At 39.6% G+C, this 18,546-nt stretch overlaps 1 protein-coding gene across 3 annotated transcripts in view; it reads right to left on the reverse strand.

Moving 5' to 3' along the window:
- Nucleotides 1-16,190, reverse strand: part of LOC126849133 (regulating synaptic membrane exocytosis protein 2) — a 67,641-nt gene extending 51,451 nt beyond the window's left edge. For all 3 annotated transcript variants that reach the window (XR_007687372.1, XR_007687371.1, XM_050590713.1), the window contains exons 1-2: nt 13,577-16,190; nt 7,348-7,552 (exon numbers count right to left, since the gene is read on the reverse strand). Coding sequence is in view for 1 of the 3 variants with exons in the window: in XM_050590713.1 (XP_050446670.1) it covers nt 7,348-7,552; nt 13,577-13,692 (321 nt within the window). In the remaining 2 variants the exon portion in view is untranslated. The remainder of the gene's footprint in view (nt 1-7,347; nt 7,553-13,576) is intronic.
- Nucleotides 16,191-18,546: the final 2,356 nt, after the last annotated feature.

Genomic DNA, 18,546 nt, shown 5'->3' on the forward strand with positions numbered 1-18,546 from the left:
ATAATTTTAATGTTAAATTCTAAATTCTTTCGTATTTTATGTTAATTCTCTTCTTTTTTATGTTAATTCTATACTAATATCAAAAATCATCAATATTCCGCGACCCGTTAATAAAGATTGCTGCTTGGCTACTTAATAAAATTGAATAAGATATATAGAAAATACATGATTTGTACAAAAGCCCTATAACTGAAACTATCTTTTTCAAATTATATTATTTATACACACACACACACACACACATATCACAAATTTATTACAGAGCCACGTCTAGTTTCTTCGAAAGAACGCGGAAACGTTTGAACACTCGGACACGTTTCTCAACCTGATTCGCTCGTTTGGTTAAATGTTTCTTTAAGAATTATCGGAAAGCTTTCAATGTCTTTTCACAGCGGGATGGTAAATTTAACGTTCTAGAATCAGAAGAGAAAATTCCAAGAACGTAAGCGAAGGATAAGTGCGATGAACGGCGGAAGAAAACGAATAAGTCGCGTACGTGCGTACTCGAGATTATTACTTCGCCCGTTGTTGCCTCAAACCACAGAACGAATTTTTCGATGCGTTGAATAGAATCGCACGTGTGACAATTGTACTTGAGCAAACCTGCCGAAGTACTTGCAACACCGGCGATACCGCGATGCGGACTGGCAGCTCGTTTTCTTCCGCCACGAGAAGAGAGCGGCGACGGGGAGAAGAAAAAGCCGGACGAGAGAAGAAGCGGTAGGAAGGGTACATGCAGACAAGAAGTACTTGAAGAGCACTTCGTTGAGTTGCCTAGGTAGCAATATGTCAAGAGCTCAACCCCTTTCCCCATCGTCGCGGTTTCTTCGACCGTCATCTACCCTCTTCTTCGTCCACACCGAACATTTGGCACGAAAATCTTTAAAAAAAAAAAAAAAAGGGGAAGGTACCTTGCCTGTCTGCCCCACAATTCGAGAGAGATTCTGGTGCTACTCGTTCGGACGTAAACGATCCTTAATTTGGTAAATCACGTCGGAGATTTGCATTAATTAATTAGGGGCCAATTAATTCAAATTACTTTATCACGACGCCGAGTACGCAACGCAATACAACAGCAACGACGATGACACACACTGGCATCATCATCAACGTCGACGTCCCGATACTTAGAGAGCACAAGATCGATATCAGGCTCGTCAGTCAATCCGATAAGTCACTGACGACGTCACAAACTGATGTACGACACGTAATATTCGCGTAACGATTCGCGTGAGTCTGTCTTGGCTTCACAGAAAATATGCGGCTCATTCGAAATTTTATCATGTACGTTAAATTACTTTTTAATAATAATATTATTAATCGATTGAAAATATCATCTATAATACGATACCAATATCATTGAATTGCTAAACATAATTCAATGTTTCATATCGAGCATTATCTGTTTTACACATAAATGTAGAAAAATACAAAGATGTTTTACGATTAAGAGAATGTAAGTTTATTATTTATATTATATTGTTAAACTATAATTTTGAAGATAGAGGATGTGTAGTCACGGTAACGTTGCTTTCTCAAACCTTTTCCTTTGATCGCTCGAAATAAAACTAAAACTAAATCAACCGAATCCAAAGTCTCGTCTAGAAGAGAGAATTTCCGCTTTCTTGAATAAAGCATCGCTCTTCAAAGGAAATAGTTTTACCAGACTGTCACGGAACAAAAGAACCGACTTCTCTTTATTGCCAACAACCACCTGATGGATGAGAGAAACGTAGATGTTCACGAAAAAATAACGAAAAAAGAACGGGTTTGTCGGACAACAATCCTCTACGTGTAGAATGACGTCTTCGCGACTTGGATCGCCCTTCAAAATCAAGTAGCATCCGCTGCGCTTGAAGCTTCTATCAAAGCACTTGGGAAGGACCAGCTCTGGATCATCATGCCCGAGCATAATTCGAACAAAGTACGTGGGGAACGTGCACAAGCCTGGTTTTCGTAAATGACAGCCAGGCCTTTGAAACAAGCTGACGCAATTACATAGTGCTCTCGTTTTCGAATCGGTTTGCATATACACGAAATTGGTAGAATTTCAAATGGTATTGCTATCCGCTCTATTGCCCCCTCCGCAAATTACGAACATTATTGTTTGCTACTACCAATTATTAATGTGGATCATCTCTCGGCATAATCGTTTGAATCACGAAATTAACGGCGGAGCGAAATTAATGAATATGCATATACATATACGTGCGTCTATTTATTATTGATGGTAAAATGCGTTATTATGTATAAAGACGTTAAATTGTAATGGATAATGAAATGGATCTTAGTGAGTCTTAAATCATTAAATTCGCGAAGAGCATTTAAAGAGTCCCAAGGACAGCGTGATGAAGAAACCGCAAAGATTCCGAAAGTTTTTACGAACGCAATTTTATCTCCCTACTTACACTCCCTTTAATAACTTTGACCTCTGCTCTTTTGCATCTTTCCACCGATAGGAAGCATAGATCTATATTAGCGTCAAGGGCTTATACTTTGTCCAGGGAACTTTTCAGGTGTCCTACATATAGAACGCGAGCAGAGTCGCGCATTCTCCTCGGTTGCTGCTCCAGCCGGAAGGCTGTTGAGAAACGACAGATGCTGCCCGTAAGTCAAAGTACCGGAGTTCTTAGAGAACTTTCGATAATATCCTATCGATTGTGTGAGGAATTGCATATATTTCTATTTACATGTAATTCCTATAACTCCTGTTTGTGATAATCAACGTGCGAAACGCGCGCGAGAAATTGTCAAAATAAGGTAAGATATTCGAATAAAAATATATTATTTTCAAAATAATTTATTGTTGATATATTAATATTTTATATTTTTTGTTTAAATTTATACCTTGTCTAAGAAATACTTCAGCGGCGCACAGGACTTGAAAAAATTCTAGTTGTATCGCCTATAAAAGTAAACGAAGAACAGGAGGTATTTATTGATCATTGCAATATATATTACAGCGTTCGCTCCACCAATCCTTTTGAGCGAAGAAAAGCAGCGACCGCGGAGAATCGCGAATGACGTCACAGCGAAATTGCAGAACAACGTCATACAAATGTACTTTTAACACCGATATCTTTATTAGATGAAAGAGGCGAGAAATGTCATAGTGGAATTTACCGAAAACTAAAACTATCTCTCTCGAAACAATTCTCTCAAAGGATTATATAAAAATTTATTTATTTACATGCTATTTTTTACTTTGTTTCAAAAGTTGTTTCTATAAAGTTGTTTCTATAAAGTTGTTCTAATAATATTGTTAATTATCTATAAACTAACGTCTGAGAATAGATTTATTTCGATTCTGTCAAATTGACTGACACTTTATATATCACCGTCTTATGTGTATCAACAACAAGAATATCTCAAGTGCATTACGAAGCTTCTTTAACGTATAATACACTCGCGATGAGGAAATATGCATAGTCATTTGATCAAAAGAAGAAACAGTTCTCCAAGTCACTATCAACGTCAATGTAGGATGACAGAAACACGGGAAGAAGGAACAAGCATACGATTTCGCACGATAAGGCGTTATGAAAAATGGAAATACGAGTCTTCAATCGGAATTAAATTTTTCTTAAAAACTGATTTAGTTATAAAAATGTAACAAATTTAACATAATACAAGAAATTTGTATTATAATACAGCTAACCCTGAATATAATCTCTTTATAAAAATAAATTTCATCACTAAAAAGATTTCATAAATAAATCTTTTTAGTTTCATTTCAAAGAAAATAATTCGAATTCAAGATATGACACCTTTCTTATTCTTCAAAAGATATTGTTCCATTTGACAATCTAATGGCGATCTTCGAGTCATGCACACTTGCTATTCTATATTATGTAACGTGTCTACCTATGATGTGTCTCAGGTCTCTTGTTAATCCTCCATCTTTCTGCGAATATCCCGATATCTTTTCATTCTTATCATCTCTTTAGAACTCCCGTCTTTATTTCCGTCTACTATCATAGACTGCTTCAATCTTATGTTAGTCGCAGCGCGAAGCAGCAGGCAAACGTCAGACGGTGAACGTTTATCTGCCATATCTATCTCTTTGATGCCGTCGTAACTCGAGAGAACGCAACATACATCTCAGGTAAAACTGTATGCATTGAGAAATCCCAGAAGAACGTAGATTTGACGGACAGCGTGTATTTTATTCTACCTCCCTTCTTCCATCCCCCCCCCGCCCCGTTATACGCCACCCTCCACATTTCCTTCTCTTCCTCCGCGCGTACTCCTCTATCACGCACCCTCCCTACCAAACTTAGATCAATATGTTGCGTCATGTAGCCCCCTGCACACCGTCCAACGTCTCACCATCCGCTCAGCCACCCACTCCTCCGACACCCCCGCGCTTCGATCCTCCCACCTCTCCTCTTCCGATACCCACTCCCTCCATGTGAACCAGTGCCGCGAGTGACGTCACGCAGGGACGCGCCCCATTCATAGGCTCCCACGCAGAGTCCACGCAGCAACGGAAAAAAGGAACATAGCGGAAAGAAAGAAAGAAACCGTACGGCGGTGGCGACGATGACACATAGACGTAATGGATATAATTACGTACGCGCGGTCAGTTTGATATCGATTTGGCGCGAACGAGCTAGGCATCGGAAAGCTGTAATTTCGTTGTTTTTTTTTTCCTTTTTTTTTTTGCGTCGGGACGTGATTAAATGGCCGGTTGTGCGCGGAAAAGAGAGCTCTCTCTCGTTCATCTGGAACGAAGAAAGATATTCTCCCCTCCCTCTCTCTCGTTGTCATTTCGCGCGCGCGGATCGATGATGTCGTAACGACATTCGCTCACGATGACGTTTGTCATTGTACTCGCGTGTGGCCGTGACGGAAGCGTGCGTGCGTGCGTGCGTGCGTGCGTGCGTGCGTGCGTAGCGTGCGCGCACGTGTGCACACAATCCAAGGGAGAAGGAGGGGGACAGGAAGGTTTACTACAAAACTTTACCCCACCTACACTTGCCGTTTATGCGCGATTCCGACATTTCCGTGCCGCGTGTGCGAGTGTCGTTAAATTCCACGCGCGCACGCTCGCGTCATTGATCAATGCTCGGATTACCTTTAATAGCCCGGAAAATATGGAGCTTTTGTCTCCACGCTGAAAGAGATAAAGAATGCAAAAAAAAAAATGCTCGTGAAAAATAAAGATCCGTTATAAGTATATCCGAAGTATAAGAGTTTCAATGTTACACGATAAACGCATGTTGTACATGTAATAAACGCATTTGTATCCAGAAATATTCTCATCTGAATTTCCTTTCGACAATTATTCGGATATTGAATCTTTGTAATTTATTTGTCACAAAACTGGGTCATTAAATAAAACCCAGAGATACGATAATCGATAACATCAAAGTTATGGGCTAAAAATAATGAGAGAAAAGTCTAATATTATATTTCTCCTATTTACCGCGCAAGAGAAATGTAAATCTCTATATTCAGGAAAAAAAAGTTGCGATTGCAATTTCTATATGTATTTCTATCATCTATAAATGCTTATGGAAATATCATCAACGACATAGTTAAGTGCCTCGTACATTCTTGTACCGTGTCGTTTGTCCGATGTCGAAATTTATCGTGCGAGAATCGATGAAATATTTCATATGTTATTTCTGTATTATTTAACATGAGGGACATGTGCCGAAAAGGGTAAGATTCGAGTTTGATAAATCGATCTACCAAATATAGAGAATGTGTAACCCGATGCAGGAGAATAAGAATAATATTTGCGAAAGGGGATAATCGCGCGAGCGGAACAGAACGGTGCAAATTCGACGAGCGTTAGTTTCTGTTTGTCCGCGAAAATCCGCGCGGATCTCGGCGCGGATAATAACAAAGTTTTAAAAGCACGCTATATATAACCATACTACCGATATTCGTCATGCACGATCATGCCGAGCTCTATCTGCCGAACGTTAATCCTTCATCTTCGTCGATGAAAATCCGGTCGAAATTGCGCGCGAGTAAGGACAGAAAATACCACTCCAGTGTAAATGAAGAGAAAGAGGGAGGGAGAGAGAAAGAAGAAAAAAAAAACCCATATTCGAGTGTGGCGACGGTTATTTAGTGACGGCATTACGCCCACCGACGTACATATAGATTTGCGATAAGGGTAATTGGTATACCGGCACGGAGATGGCGATGAGCCGCCTATATGGGTCAATTATTTCAACGTATTTTGACATTACGCGCATATCCCGGTTATCCGACTTACAATGCGACTTAATCGTTTCCAGGAAGCTGACATTTACAGAGCGCCCCGCCCGCATCCTTACCCGCCCGACGACGTTCCCCGCACTTGCTCCGCGCGTGTTTTGATAGCGTTATCGGCACTTGCCCGCGTCAAATCGCAATATATTATCTCCGTACGTCATTGCTCGTGTCGCGTAATGAGGTAATCACGAAATTCTGACTAATCAGATAGATGGTTCGTGTTCGTAAAATATGAAAGGAAAAGAGAGAGAGAGAGAGAAAAATTCCATGAAATATGACGGGATGAAACAATAATTTCGATGATAAGGTCAATTTATAGAATAGCGGATTAGCATTAAATATATCGGATGCAAAAGGTGAGTGTATCCAAATTTGTATATTTAATCGACCGCGATTTCCAACCGCGCTCTTTATCGCGTAAAAAAATAGAAATATTTTCACATCTACAATTTATTAATCACGAGAATTATACGAACTTGATAATTCATACCAAATTCGTTGTTTATAAGTTTGTTAATTAGCCAAGACAATACAATAAAAAAAGATTAAAAAGTCTGAAAGATAAAATTTATAAAATCAAGACAAGTGTACATACTTTTTTTACCGCTACATTATACATTTACAAAAAGTTCACTTTAAGAACAGTGCGGGCCTAATGAGTTTATTTTCCACACTTTTAGTGTTGCTTCGATTAACTACCATTTGCATCGCAATATAACATTCTTTATTTTACACATCTCTTTATTCTACACCTTTTGTTCTTACATTTTTTGTTCGTTATTTTGTTTATTAAAATAATTTTGTTTATTAAAATAATTTATATATCCATTGAGAGAGAGAGAATCACTTAATACAAAAGAATATTATTTTATGTTAAACGCATTATGATCAACTTAAATATCGTGAAGCATATTCTTTAAATATCTCTTTCTATTTTAATTGTCTACGTGTGATCTTTTTACGTCAATGCCTTCGAAAGGTTTCTCTACACATGCCGAGTCTAGCGCCGAATGTAAGACGAAAGAAGAAATACGTCAGGACAGATGCTTGCAACCGATTCAATCAATCTGACCTCAGGACTTTTCTGACCATTTATTTGCATGCTTCTTTTCTTACCTTGCTTGACCGTAAAGTGACCTTTCCGCCGCAGCGTGCGCAGCACCGGATGTCGCAGTAGTTGCAGATGTGGCCGACGCCGTCGGCGAACTTGGTTTTCAAGCATATATGACACGTAGCGTTCAGCTCCACACCTGCCTTTTTGTGTTTTTCCGAACGCATCCGTATCGTTTCTTCGAGGACTTGCACCTCATCTTGCTTTCGCCTGCGCAAACACATAAAAAGGTTAAAGAAAAACGAAATTTCAAAAAATTGAATATTGTACATAACGTTTAATCTCGATTGTATTTTTATTAGAATTAAAATATTAATATAGAATTAAAATATTTTTAAAGAAATATTTTTTGCAGAATCCTCAAAACAATCAAAGATTTTATTAATCTTTTTCTATCATTTCTTAAAGTTTTTTATCTAAAGAGAATAAAGTAATCATATAATCAATGCATATATATATATATATATATATATATATATATATATATATATATAATATGCAGATTAAATAATATAAAATTAACAATGACGTGCCGTCATGATATCTGGCGAAATTCGTATCAGCAGAGCCGAGAAAATCAGCCGTTTCTAGTATGGAAACTATATCCTTTGAGAATAGTAGCCAGATTTGTCAATCCCGACTTCACCATTTGCAGACTCCCAACGTTCTATCACAAATCACCTGAGATAACAACTCGCGCTCTCTCTTCTCTCGTAGTAGATTTATTTCTGTTCCGTAAATCGCGCCTTGAAAGCGTCCGAGCGACGGGCAGTCGGGTAATCTCACTCTAAATGCACAACGTGACGACGTCACTCTTGTCGTCGTCTTCGTCGTCTCTATTTTGCAACTATCCGTATCCGCTCGCATCCATTAAACCAATTTAGAACCGTGTATCCTGTACGCGCGAAATTAAACCAGCACGATTCTGACAAAGTGCGTCCTTACTATTCCATTTGCGAGTATCGTCAAAAAATTTTCATGTATCGATGTTAATCAATTTCGATTAAATAAATTTCTCTATTTATGTCGTAGATGGAATTTGAAAGATAAAACCAAAAATTGATTTATATATAAGATAAACTTATTTAAGATTTTATAACATGTACAATATTTGGGGCAAGATAGCGATGATAGTTGCATAGCGGTTACTTTGATTAAGTAAATTTCCTTTCTCTGTATATGTATATCATAGTTATAATAATAATCTATAGAAGAAAATTAAATCATTGAACTGGAATTATTAAATCTAGACCTCGTCTATAAATGAAGAGATAGATAGAGAGACTGGTTGTCGATAATATTTGTTTACAAACTATGACTTTGCGTTTGACGTGACGTATGCATTGACGTATACATTGTAGAAGAAAAACAACGCAATTTATAAGTTCGCCTTGAACAGAATTTATAAATTTGTGTGAAAAATAATGTAAAACTAAATTTTATTTATTTCGTACTCATCCGATCGTAATCGCATCTTTTGTTTTCTACTGTCGGCTAATTACGCGAAGAGCACTAGTGAAAAATGCAAGTGAAATTAATGAAGCCTGCGCAGAGATAAAATAAACATTACCTGCATACAATGGACTATGACGTATCAGTATATTTTAATATATCGCGATCTGCAATCGGATAAATAGCCAGCCGTGTCAAAAGGATCCGCTCCATCTCCTTTATATGTTGCGCATTCGTTCCACTTTTAGCGAGAGAGAGAGAGAGAGAGAGAGAGAACTTTTTTAATTATCGATTTTCGTTTATGCTATAAAGAGTCGTTAAAATCATCACATCCCTTTATTCACAACATTTGGCAACCTAATTCGTGTATATATATATATATATATATATATATATATATATATATATATATATATATATATGTACACACACACACACACACATATATATGTACGAATGTATGTATTCTTTTCACTGGATATTCGCCCGTTGAAGTTGTAAAAGAAAAAAAAAAGCTAGCACGCCAATCAGCATTTATTAATTAAAGAAAATCGCTCGTCGATGCGACAAATATTTAAACGATGTACACACAGCCGATTTACTATGTGCGAGCCATGTGTATAGGGAACCTTCGTTAAAAGACGTTCGTGCGGCAAATAAGTTATAATCGCTGGCCGCGTAGCCTGAAAGAAGAAAAATGCGAGCATACTTGGCACGCTGCGGCAGTTTTTACGGTTTGGATCTTGGATCGCGTACACGACGACGAAGGCCGAGCTTCGACCGGGGGGTTGTTGGCACTGCGACGTGCCGGCACCATCTCATGTTTCGATAATAGAAGCATATATCGCGGGCATGCAAAAAAACCAACCAAGCCCATTTTTGCAGTACACGAAGCGAGATTTCGCCAACCAGAACCATTCTACAAGAAATTCTCCAGAAAAATGTTTCGAGTCCGTTGATAAATCTTCTTATGCTTTATAAGCATCTGTATTAATTTTTTTTTTTTTTCTAAAAACAAATAATGTAAACTTAGAGATTTTTATCCAACGTGGCATTAGATTCTTCTAAAATGATTAACGGACTTTCTTGCTGTAACGGTCTAAACCTAAACAATTGCAACTGTCCGGTCAGATATAAGTAGTCCGAAGACGCGCATTAAATTGAATTTTTCATATTAATTAATATAAGGACATTACGTTATATGGATGTCTCTGAATCTCTTCTTACCCTTGACCGTTTGTCAAATAAAGGAAACGATCGCGCTACGCATCCTGACACCGTAACCTAAATCCCGAGTTAGTCGATAGAACAAAAGCTGGCGCGTCATGTTACAACAACTCTCGGAGTGCACCGCGCGCACATCCGTCTATATTTCTCTAATTACTTTATCGATAATCGAGTGACTCGCGCACGCAACGGTGATCACACTCGACAAAGAGTCGTTCAAGACTTTCCCACTTTTGCGTTATGAGCGATCGTGCAAAAGGTCGCGACACGCAAGAATTGTTCTTCCATCGATATGAGAAAGAAAGGGCTAAGAGGAAGAGGGAAAAATATACAAATAAAGTATCAAAGATATAAAAAGAAAGATAAAAAAAGCCTCACTTACATTTCTAATGTATTCTGCGTTTCAGTATTATTGCTGTCTTAATGTGTTCCTAATCATTCTATATATCATCATCAATAAAAAAGGAAAAAATATAATATTTACTTATTTTTACTTTTAGACTGCCAAATTTATCTATTATTAATTATAATTAATTTTTCTGAATACAAATTTCTTATCCAACCGAGAACTTTATTATGTGTGCCATACATACTTATTCTTGCAGATTTTTTATATTTATATTTCTATGTTTCATCTTATGTACAAATACTAATATAATATTTGTGCGATGGTCCTATTTTATAATATAAACAACGTACACGTGAATAGTGTGTACTATCAGAAGGAAACATTATAGGAGATATAGCATCCTAGAACGTCGTACAGTAAGTATTACGCGCGTAAATCTATAAAATAGAACAAAGAGCAACGAGAGAGACATAAATACGCGATAACCGAGTAGTGACTGAATAATGGGAGCAACTTCCGATTCGCATTGTTAATCTTTTACGATGTTTTCGCGAGAAATATTATACGGGGGAGGTTCTTAACTACTAAGAGATTATGCATTTCTAGAATCGTTCATTTATCTTTCGCTCGTTTCATTCGCCCTCGAGACAATACGTCCGCGAAGAATCTCCGAAATCGGGGAGGAGGAGGAGGAGGAGGAGGAGGGGGGAGGGGAGATATCGCGGAATGATAATAAAACGAGACGCGATACTCGGTTTAACTTTCAACTTGCGTTGACGCAGAACGCTCTATCCGTGTCGTCGTTCCGCGGTATTTGCATTCCTCCCCCTCCCCCGCCCCTCCTGGCTCTTCAAAGACGCGCTACCCTATCTCCTCCAGAGGCGAGACGCGTATATATTTCACCCCCTGAAGAATTTACCCCGTGCCAATCCAGGCGCTTTCACACCCCGTCCGTTACGCGGCTCCTCCGCACACCCCTATACGCGCTGTAGCTGCAGCAGCTCGTTACTAAGCCACGTCAAGGCTCGTCGCCTTGCATTTTACATGCGTCCCTACACGTACCTGTCGTCTACATTACACGATCTTCGCATCGGTATGGCGCAGCACGCTTTTCTCATTACTCTTACCCTTCTTTCGCACGTTCCCGTTTTTCCCCGGCCAACGACGAACCTATCAATAAAACCTGCGCAACGCTCGCTTTCCTCTCCCTTCTGTTTTTAGTTATTGTTAGACGCCACGAGCGAGACAGAGATATAAAGATAAAGAAAGAGAGAGAGAGAGAGAGAGAGAGAGAAAATAATAGTATGTGTTCGCGCAATTACGCACGCCGGTCAATCATCGCCTCTTCTGATAAGCCAAACACGCGACCAGCACGATCATTTGTTTTATTTTTATCATCGCAAAATCGATCAATCCGCGTTAGTTTATACTTCGACTGAGTTGGTCGCTTAAAACGCGGATACTTCAGACATGGAATGCTCATTTTGCAAAGGCGGAATGCACAAGGATAAGAATATTTGTGGATGATGAAGAGTCAATTATAAGCGACTTTTATTTCTGATCGCTTGATATAAAAGAGATGAGAGCCGACGCGGCAATCGAGAGCATGTGCGGGGCCGTGGATACATAAATGGAAGATGTAGGTGTAAAGCGGTCAAGGACTAATGAGCAGGTGAGCCGGGAAAATAGGTGAAACGAGCCGGAGCAGGCTCACTGGTCAAGAAATACCTTTATCCGATAGATCGATTGTCGTTTCGTCCATCTAGTCAATTATGGTTATCGGTAACAACCGACTAAACGCTCTTTATTTCTTGCGCCGCTGACCGTATTAATATCTCTTTTATATCCCTAATTTCGATGACTTCTAAACTTGGTCGAAGTTTGACCTTAACAGTTATCACTAATCGCAATCGCGCTGAAATAGATGTCATTTACTATGATTAAAGTTATTATCTCGTCTCTAATATTCTTTTGAATTTTAGGAATAAATAAAAATGCCTGTTCCTTAATTTTAATCATTATCCAAAATCATCTTCCTAATCATAAAAAAGTTGAAGAAATAATTTCTACCGACGATATTTTTGTACAAGTTCAAAGAAAGCGGAGAAATATTTTTTTTCACATATCTGTTTAAATATTTTACTATATATATGTATACAAAATTGTATAAAAAAATGTGTAAAAAATTTTTATGTATGTAAAAAATCGAAAAATTTAGAAAATTTTTTTTTCATCTAATAAAATATCACAATTTTTATTTGATACTAATGTGCAATTTTATGATTTTTATCGCGGCACATTAAATGGCATAGAACGCAATTATCGAAAGCGCGATAAACAATATCGACCACACGCATCACGATGCTTGAATGTTATTATTGGTACGAGCGTTTGACCAGTCTGGCAATATCCGGTGTAATAGAGAGTCCTAAATACCCGTGTGAAAGCCCCTGTCCTGCTTGTAAAACAATACCTTCATCGATAGTTTCGAATTCATGTTACAAGCCATGCTCGTACGGCGGCAAAAAAAATTCCAGCATACGCATTCATGCTCTTTTAAAGACACGGTATTATACATATTTTGTGATTATCATTGAGAAGAATTGTGATAAAATTTGTAAAAGATTTTTAGTGATAAAATTTATAGTGTATATAATAAATTTTTGAGTTGTTATTTTAGCATTTAGCAGATAATATATATGAATGCGTAATAATGTGTGCATTATTGATTGCATTTATCGTTACTTAGACAAACAATATTTTATGAATTAATCATTTGTAATGTAATTAGTGAATTATTATATTAATTATGTACACATAATGTTCTCTTAGATAAAATACTCGTATATCGATTTTTTCGATATTATTGTACATAAAATATTATTAGTACTTTCTTTTTATACAACGTGTAAAATAATTTAATCAATTACTTTATCAAAAAGATCTCAAATTTATTCGAAAATTTCTTTGAATCCAAAAAAGATGTGGATTTTATATACGTAGTATATCATAGTTACGATCAAGATTTCACTTACGTCACTCGATATTCCTTTTCAAATATTACATAAAAAAGATCACATACATATAATTAATATCATTTTATTTAATTCCTTAATATAAAAAAATTTCGCGAGAAATCTCCTACTCATACGGATATACGAGAGATTTTCGAAACATAAGCATTGAGAGAAAGAGAGAACACATACCTCATAATCTCATGATCCTGTTCCTCTTCCTCCTTTTGGCGCATTAAAACACCCTCTATGATGCGCCTCTCCTCCGGGGTGAGATGCGACATGTCAGGCTGAGGTAGCTCCGCCATCACGATGGCGGTGTACGCGCGTGCACGGGGTATACGACGTGGGTATGACGCGGGTGCGAGGCAGGCCGGCGCACCACCGACGACGCCGACGTCGACGGGACGTTGCCGTAATACCGACGGGGCCTACGCTCCCTCCGCGTTTCTTCTCTACGACGATCGTCGTCGACGCGGGATACGGCGATGACCGGGATGTATAATAACCTTCTACGACTACTACGAAGCGCGGCTTTCGTCCTGGGGAAGTCATCCGACACCCGTTGACCGCACCACCGCACCGCGACGCGGAAACGCGACCGCACCAGAGTTACGTCGTCGTCGTCGCGATTGCACCACCGTCGTCGTCGACTCGCCACTCGAACGTTGCACTCGTGGCTTGCGCCAATCGCGACGCGACACCACCTCCGTCGTGGTCGATGACTTCGGGTTAGCCTCCTCTGTACTACGAGATAACGATAGAAGGTGCACGTTCTTAGACTCGGCTGCGCTGAGCGATGTCCGGCGCGATACGGGCTTTCTTCCCTGCTGCTGATGCTGATGCTTTGGGATACTGCAATAGGGCAGTAGTAGTAGCAGTCGAGCTGGTCTCAGGCAAGCGTACGGCGTGCTCGCGGCATAGTCGCGCTCCTCTTCGTCGTCGTCGTCGTCGTCGTCGTCGTCGTCGGTGTCTCTCGTCGTACGATTACCGCCCGTCGCATGTGTATGACAAATCATGTTCACAGGCTGTGAGGAGGCTCTCGCATTCTCTCTTGCGGCCCAGCCTCACGCGTTGCGCTTCCCGAATGCACCATCGAACGATACACTGTTTCTTGCAAGCGTACGACACGCAACCCTCCTCGCGCTGAACAACCGGATCCTCCTCGGCGTCGGTTCGCGAGGAGGGGCTAACCGAGTACCGCTTCACCTTTGATAAATCCACTCGGGCGCTCCAATAAAGCGAGATTGCTCGATCGCGGGACGAAAGTGACAGCTGTGTGCTATTTGATCAACGCGGGTCTGCACACTCGGAGTGATGAATGTAAGATGATCACTAGATAATGGCTGCTTCTCTTGGAAATTCTGTAAAACCGCATCGATTGAAAACGAAAACGGGTCACTGGGTTGCCGACGTTAAAGATAAATAGGACTTCGTGGCTCGATCTACGCGCGGTATCAGACACGTATGGTAGCGCTGCGGTTGTCAAAAGACGTCGGCGTCCTCGTATGACGGATCCTCTCCGTTATCTTCCGGATAACACTGCAGCGAGGCGATGCGCCATCCCAATTATTAATATCCGCGGAGATGAATCGTCGTCTCGTTAACTGGATCCTGTCGCGTCCGCAAAAGACATGCTCGATGAGCGATGACGAAGCGCGTTCATACACAATCGGGCATCGGATCGCCGTCCCAAGATCGCCCTCCTCTCCGGAAAAGTTCGTTCGCGGACGCTCGCGAACGTTCGCGCGATTCACGTGGCAGCCGACACGACAATGGCGCTCCTCGGCGCGCCTCTAACGGCCGCCGCGACGCCCACGCAGTCGATCGTCTCCCGAACAGTTACACCCACGACAATCGTTTCCCCAGCTGACGACGGAGGGGGATTCGCACCACTATCGCTCCAAGGGATTCCGCTATCTCTTCTATCGTTGCCGCAGCCGAGGTATCGTCGCGCCCATCGTCGTCTTCGTCGTCTTCGTGATTGTCGACAGGAACACGAGAACACCCAGGCGAGAGTAGTCGCTGATCGTCTCGAGGGTTAAACACCTTTCCAGAGCGTTCCGTTATTCTCTCTTTTTCCTTCTCGATTCAATTTGCTCGCATCCCCGCGCGCGCCCCTCGTAATGATGCTTCGCGTCGAGCCGTCCGAAAACTTTGCGCGAAACGACCAACACTCGTCTCGCACACGACGAGGGTTGAGGGAGCGCCAGAGGGTGCTTGTATGCGCACTGCGCGGTGCCTCGCGTCGCGACGCCGCGTTGCGTGGAGTCGCGTCGCGTTCGGCGACGGCTCAAAGTATCCGACGCGTCGTCGCTTTCGCGCGTGGCGACGACGACGGCGGTGCCCTTTTTGACGATGCGACTCGACGGCACGATTCGCGCGAATGCGCGTTTATCTCTCTCTCACGCGCACTCCCTTGCGATTAAACGACGCGGCCACGTCGACTCGCGCGCGAATGGTCCGCTCTCTCTCTCTCTCTCTCTTTCTTTCTCTCTCTATCTCTTTCCTTCTCAAGTTAGGTTATCCCTCCATTCCCCTCTTTCTAACTTTGCGATTCTCTCTCTTTTTCTCTCTTTCTTTCTCTCTCTCCTATATACCTGGCTCCGATTCTAGCTTTCTCCCTTTTTCCTCTGTGCTTTACACACTCGTTATCTGCTCGCTTCTCGCAACTCTCCCGCTACGGTGACGAACGCGTGGAATGGAGTGAGATAATTTCCGGTCGCAAAAATCGACGTCCTGTCGGAATAGTCACATCGACATCGAGGCGCGAATCCGCATTCCTCGCGAGCGATTTTTCGGAGTCCGCGACATATATATCCCTTACTCAGAGACCTCTATCGAAAGGATGGTCTTATCGCACTTATGTGGAACCGCAGTTGCGCGAACCGAGCTGCTTTCCCTTCCCCTCAACTCTCTTTTTATATACGAGGTGGCTTAAAAGAATGATCCTCGCGCGCACATTTTTATTAAAAGTTACATCAAGAATAATGATTGTTCGATATCAAGACATGCATCACTTCTTAGAGCAATTTTTGAAATTTAAATATTGTCACGCGCTAAATTTTCAAGATTTTGACTGCATATATAACGATGTATAAGAATAGAAATATAGAATTTCATTTTTGATTAACTTTTAAAATATCTTAATTCAATAAAATATTTATTTATGAATTTATCAATAAGATAATTAATACAATTAAAAGTTTAAAAGTTTATTAAATTAAATAACTCCTAAATTTCTGTAAATAAAAATTGAAAAATTTTTTATAGAATATATAATAGGAAAGATATTTATATATAGTACCCTATATACATTAAGCATGTGTACGAACTTTGATACCGTGTAGATGATAGCCGATACTGAAGGGGAGAGAAAGGAATCATCGAAAGTGAAAAGACGCTTCAGAGTTATTATTCAAACAGATTTTTGTTCGGGTTTCATGCAATAATAATCACACGTCATACGTCGATTATGATCGCCATCTCGTACTTGCGACAAACAAGACGCTTGACAAATATTACACCTTCGCTTCGAGCTTAATAAATAATCGGATTGCGGCGTACGTCCTGACCAATCGGCAAATGGGACGAGACTTACGTGGCGGAAAATACCGTATTGATCGACGGACGGACCAATCTGGCGCCAACTTCAAGAGGATCGTAATCACACGGCGCTGCATTTGAAACAGCCCGCCATAAACGCTACAGATCACTTTAATATGTTTTAGGAAAAGGATCGATAAGATTTTCCTCATCTTCAAAATTATTTTCCAAGTTTGTTTTTAAAAAACATGCTCAGATGTTTCATTCTCTATTCTATACACACACGAAGAAACTCGCACACTTCGAGAGTGTGAAATAAAATTCGCATCAGAAACACTGATATTTATATTTTTTCCTAATCTTTATCACTCGTCAATATTGCCTCATTATATATAATCTTATCGTTATAATTGAAAAAATTATGCGTGTAAAGGACTTATCGGAAAGAAACTCATCATGGTATTCTAAACTTTTCTAAAGATTTGATTTTCGCCGATATACGAAACGTATATAAATTTCACGCTTCTCTTATCGTGCACCAGCATTCATGAAAATAACTTACACGAAACTAGGATACACAAAATAAATCTGGTATATGCTTACTACAATCGTTCGTATAATTCTATGTGAAATACTCGGTAAATCACCTTACCGTGATTATTCTCCAAGAAACTTCTGGACGGTCGGTGCGCACCATTCCTTCGACATTGCTAAACTTTTGTATAGTCAAATACGTCACGTGGCACACTCATGTTCGTATATGAGAGCCATCCAGATTTCAAAAACTTTTCTTTTCTTTATCGATGATACAGATAAACTTATCACAAAAATATCAAGGAACGGTGACATAATAATAATATACACATTTCTCTCTTTCTAAAATTATATAACTATACCAAAATCAATATCATTTAAAAATTTCATTAAAATGATTTAGATAAGTAATCTACATTGCATATGTATAATCTATCTATACTACGGAAAACGAATCTAAAAAACCGAGTGAAATTAGTCCCTTTTGATGTCTGTAATCACAATTATAAATTTGCTCCGTAATACAATCGTGACGTTATATTTTCACATATATCGTGAATAATTACGTAAATTAATGTTATAGTCATTATTGATGAGTATACAAATAACTTTAATGTAGTCGCTCGATAAAAGTCTGCAGTGTTGTATTTGACTGTGCATAACAGCATATTATTACTGCGAGTCTGACTATTCACAAGGAGCAGCTACTGTTGACATTTACTACTGCCCGTCAAACATGTCTTGTACATATGTTTACTTACTACTTATGGAATGAAACGAAAGACGATAAAGAATACGAAATTTGTTTGTATATAAAATGGCAATTAATATTCAAATATATTATGTTTTAATATATGCATCTCTTTCACACACACACTACAAAATAACAGATTAGAGAAAAGCATACAAATAAAATTAATTAAATTGTACAAAATGCGATGTAGATTTTCTACCGCTCTGGTAATTTTAATTATTTTCTTTAATTTAAATATTTCATTAATTTACATGCCAAATAATATATCATATTTCTTCCTGTGATTTATTTATGGAATATCTAAGTAGTTTAGAATAAGCAATCTATA

This window comes from Cataglyphis hispanica, chromosome 4, assembly GCF_021464435.1.
Source record: "Cataglyphis hispanica isolate Lineage 1 chromosome 4, ULB_Chis1_1.0, whole genome shotgun sequence".
Taxonomy (NCBI): Eukaryota; Metazoa; Arthropoda; class Insecta; order Hymenoptera; family Formicidae; genus Cataglyphis; species Cataglyphis hispanica.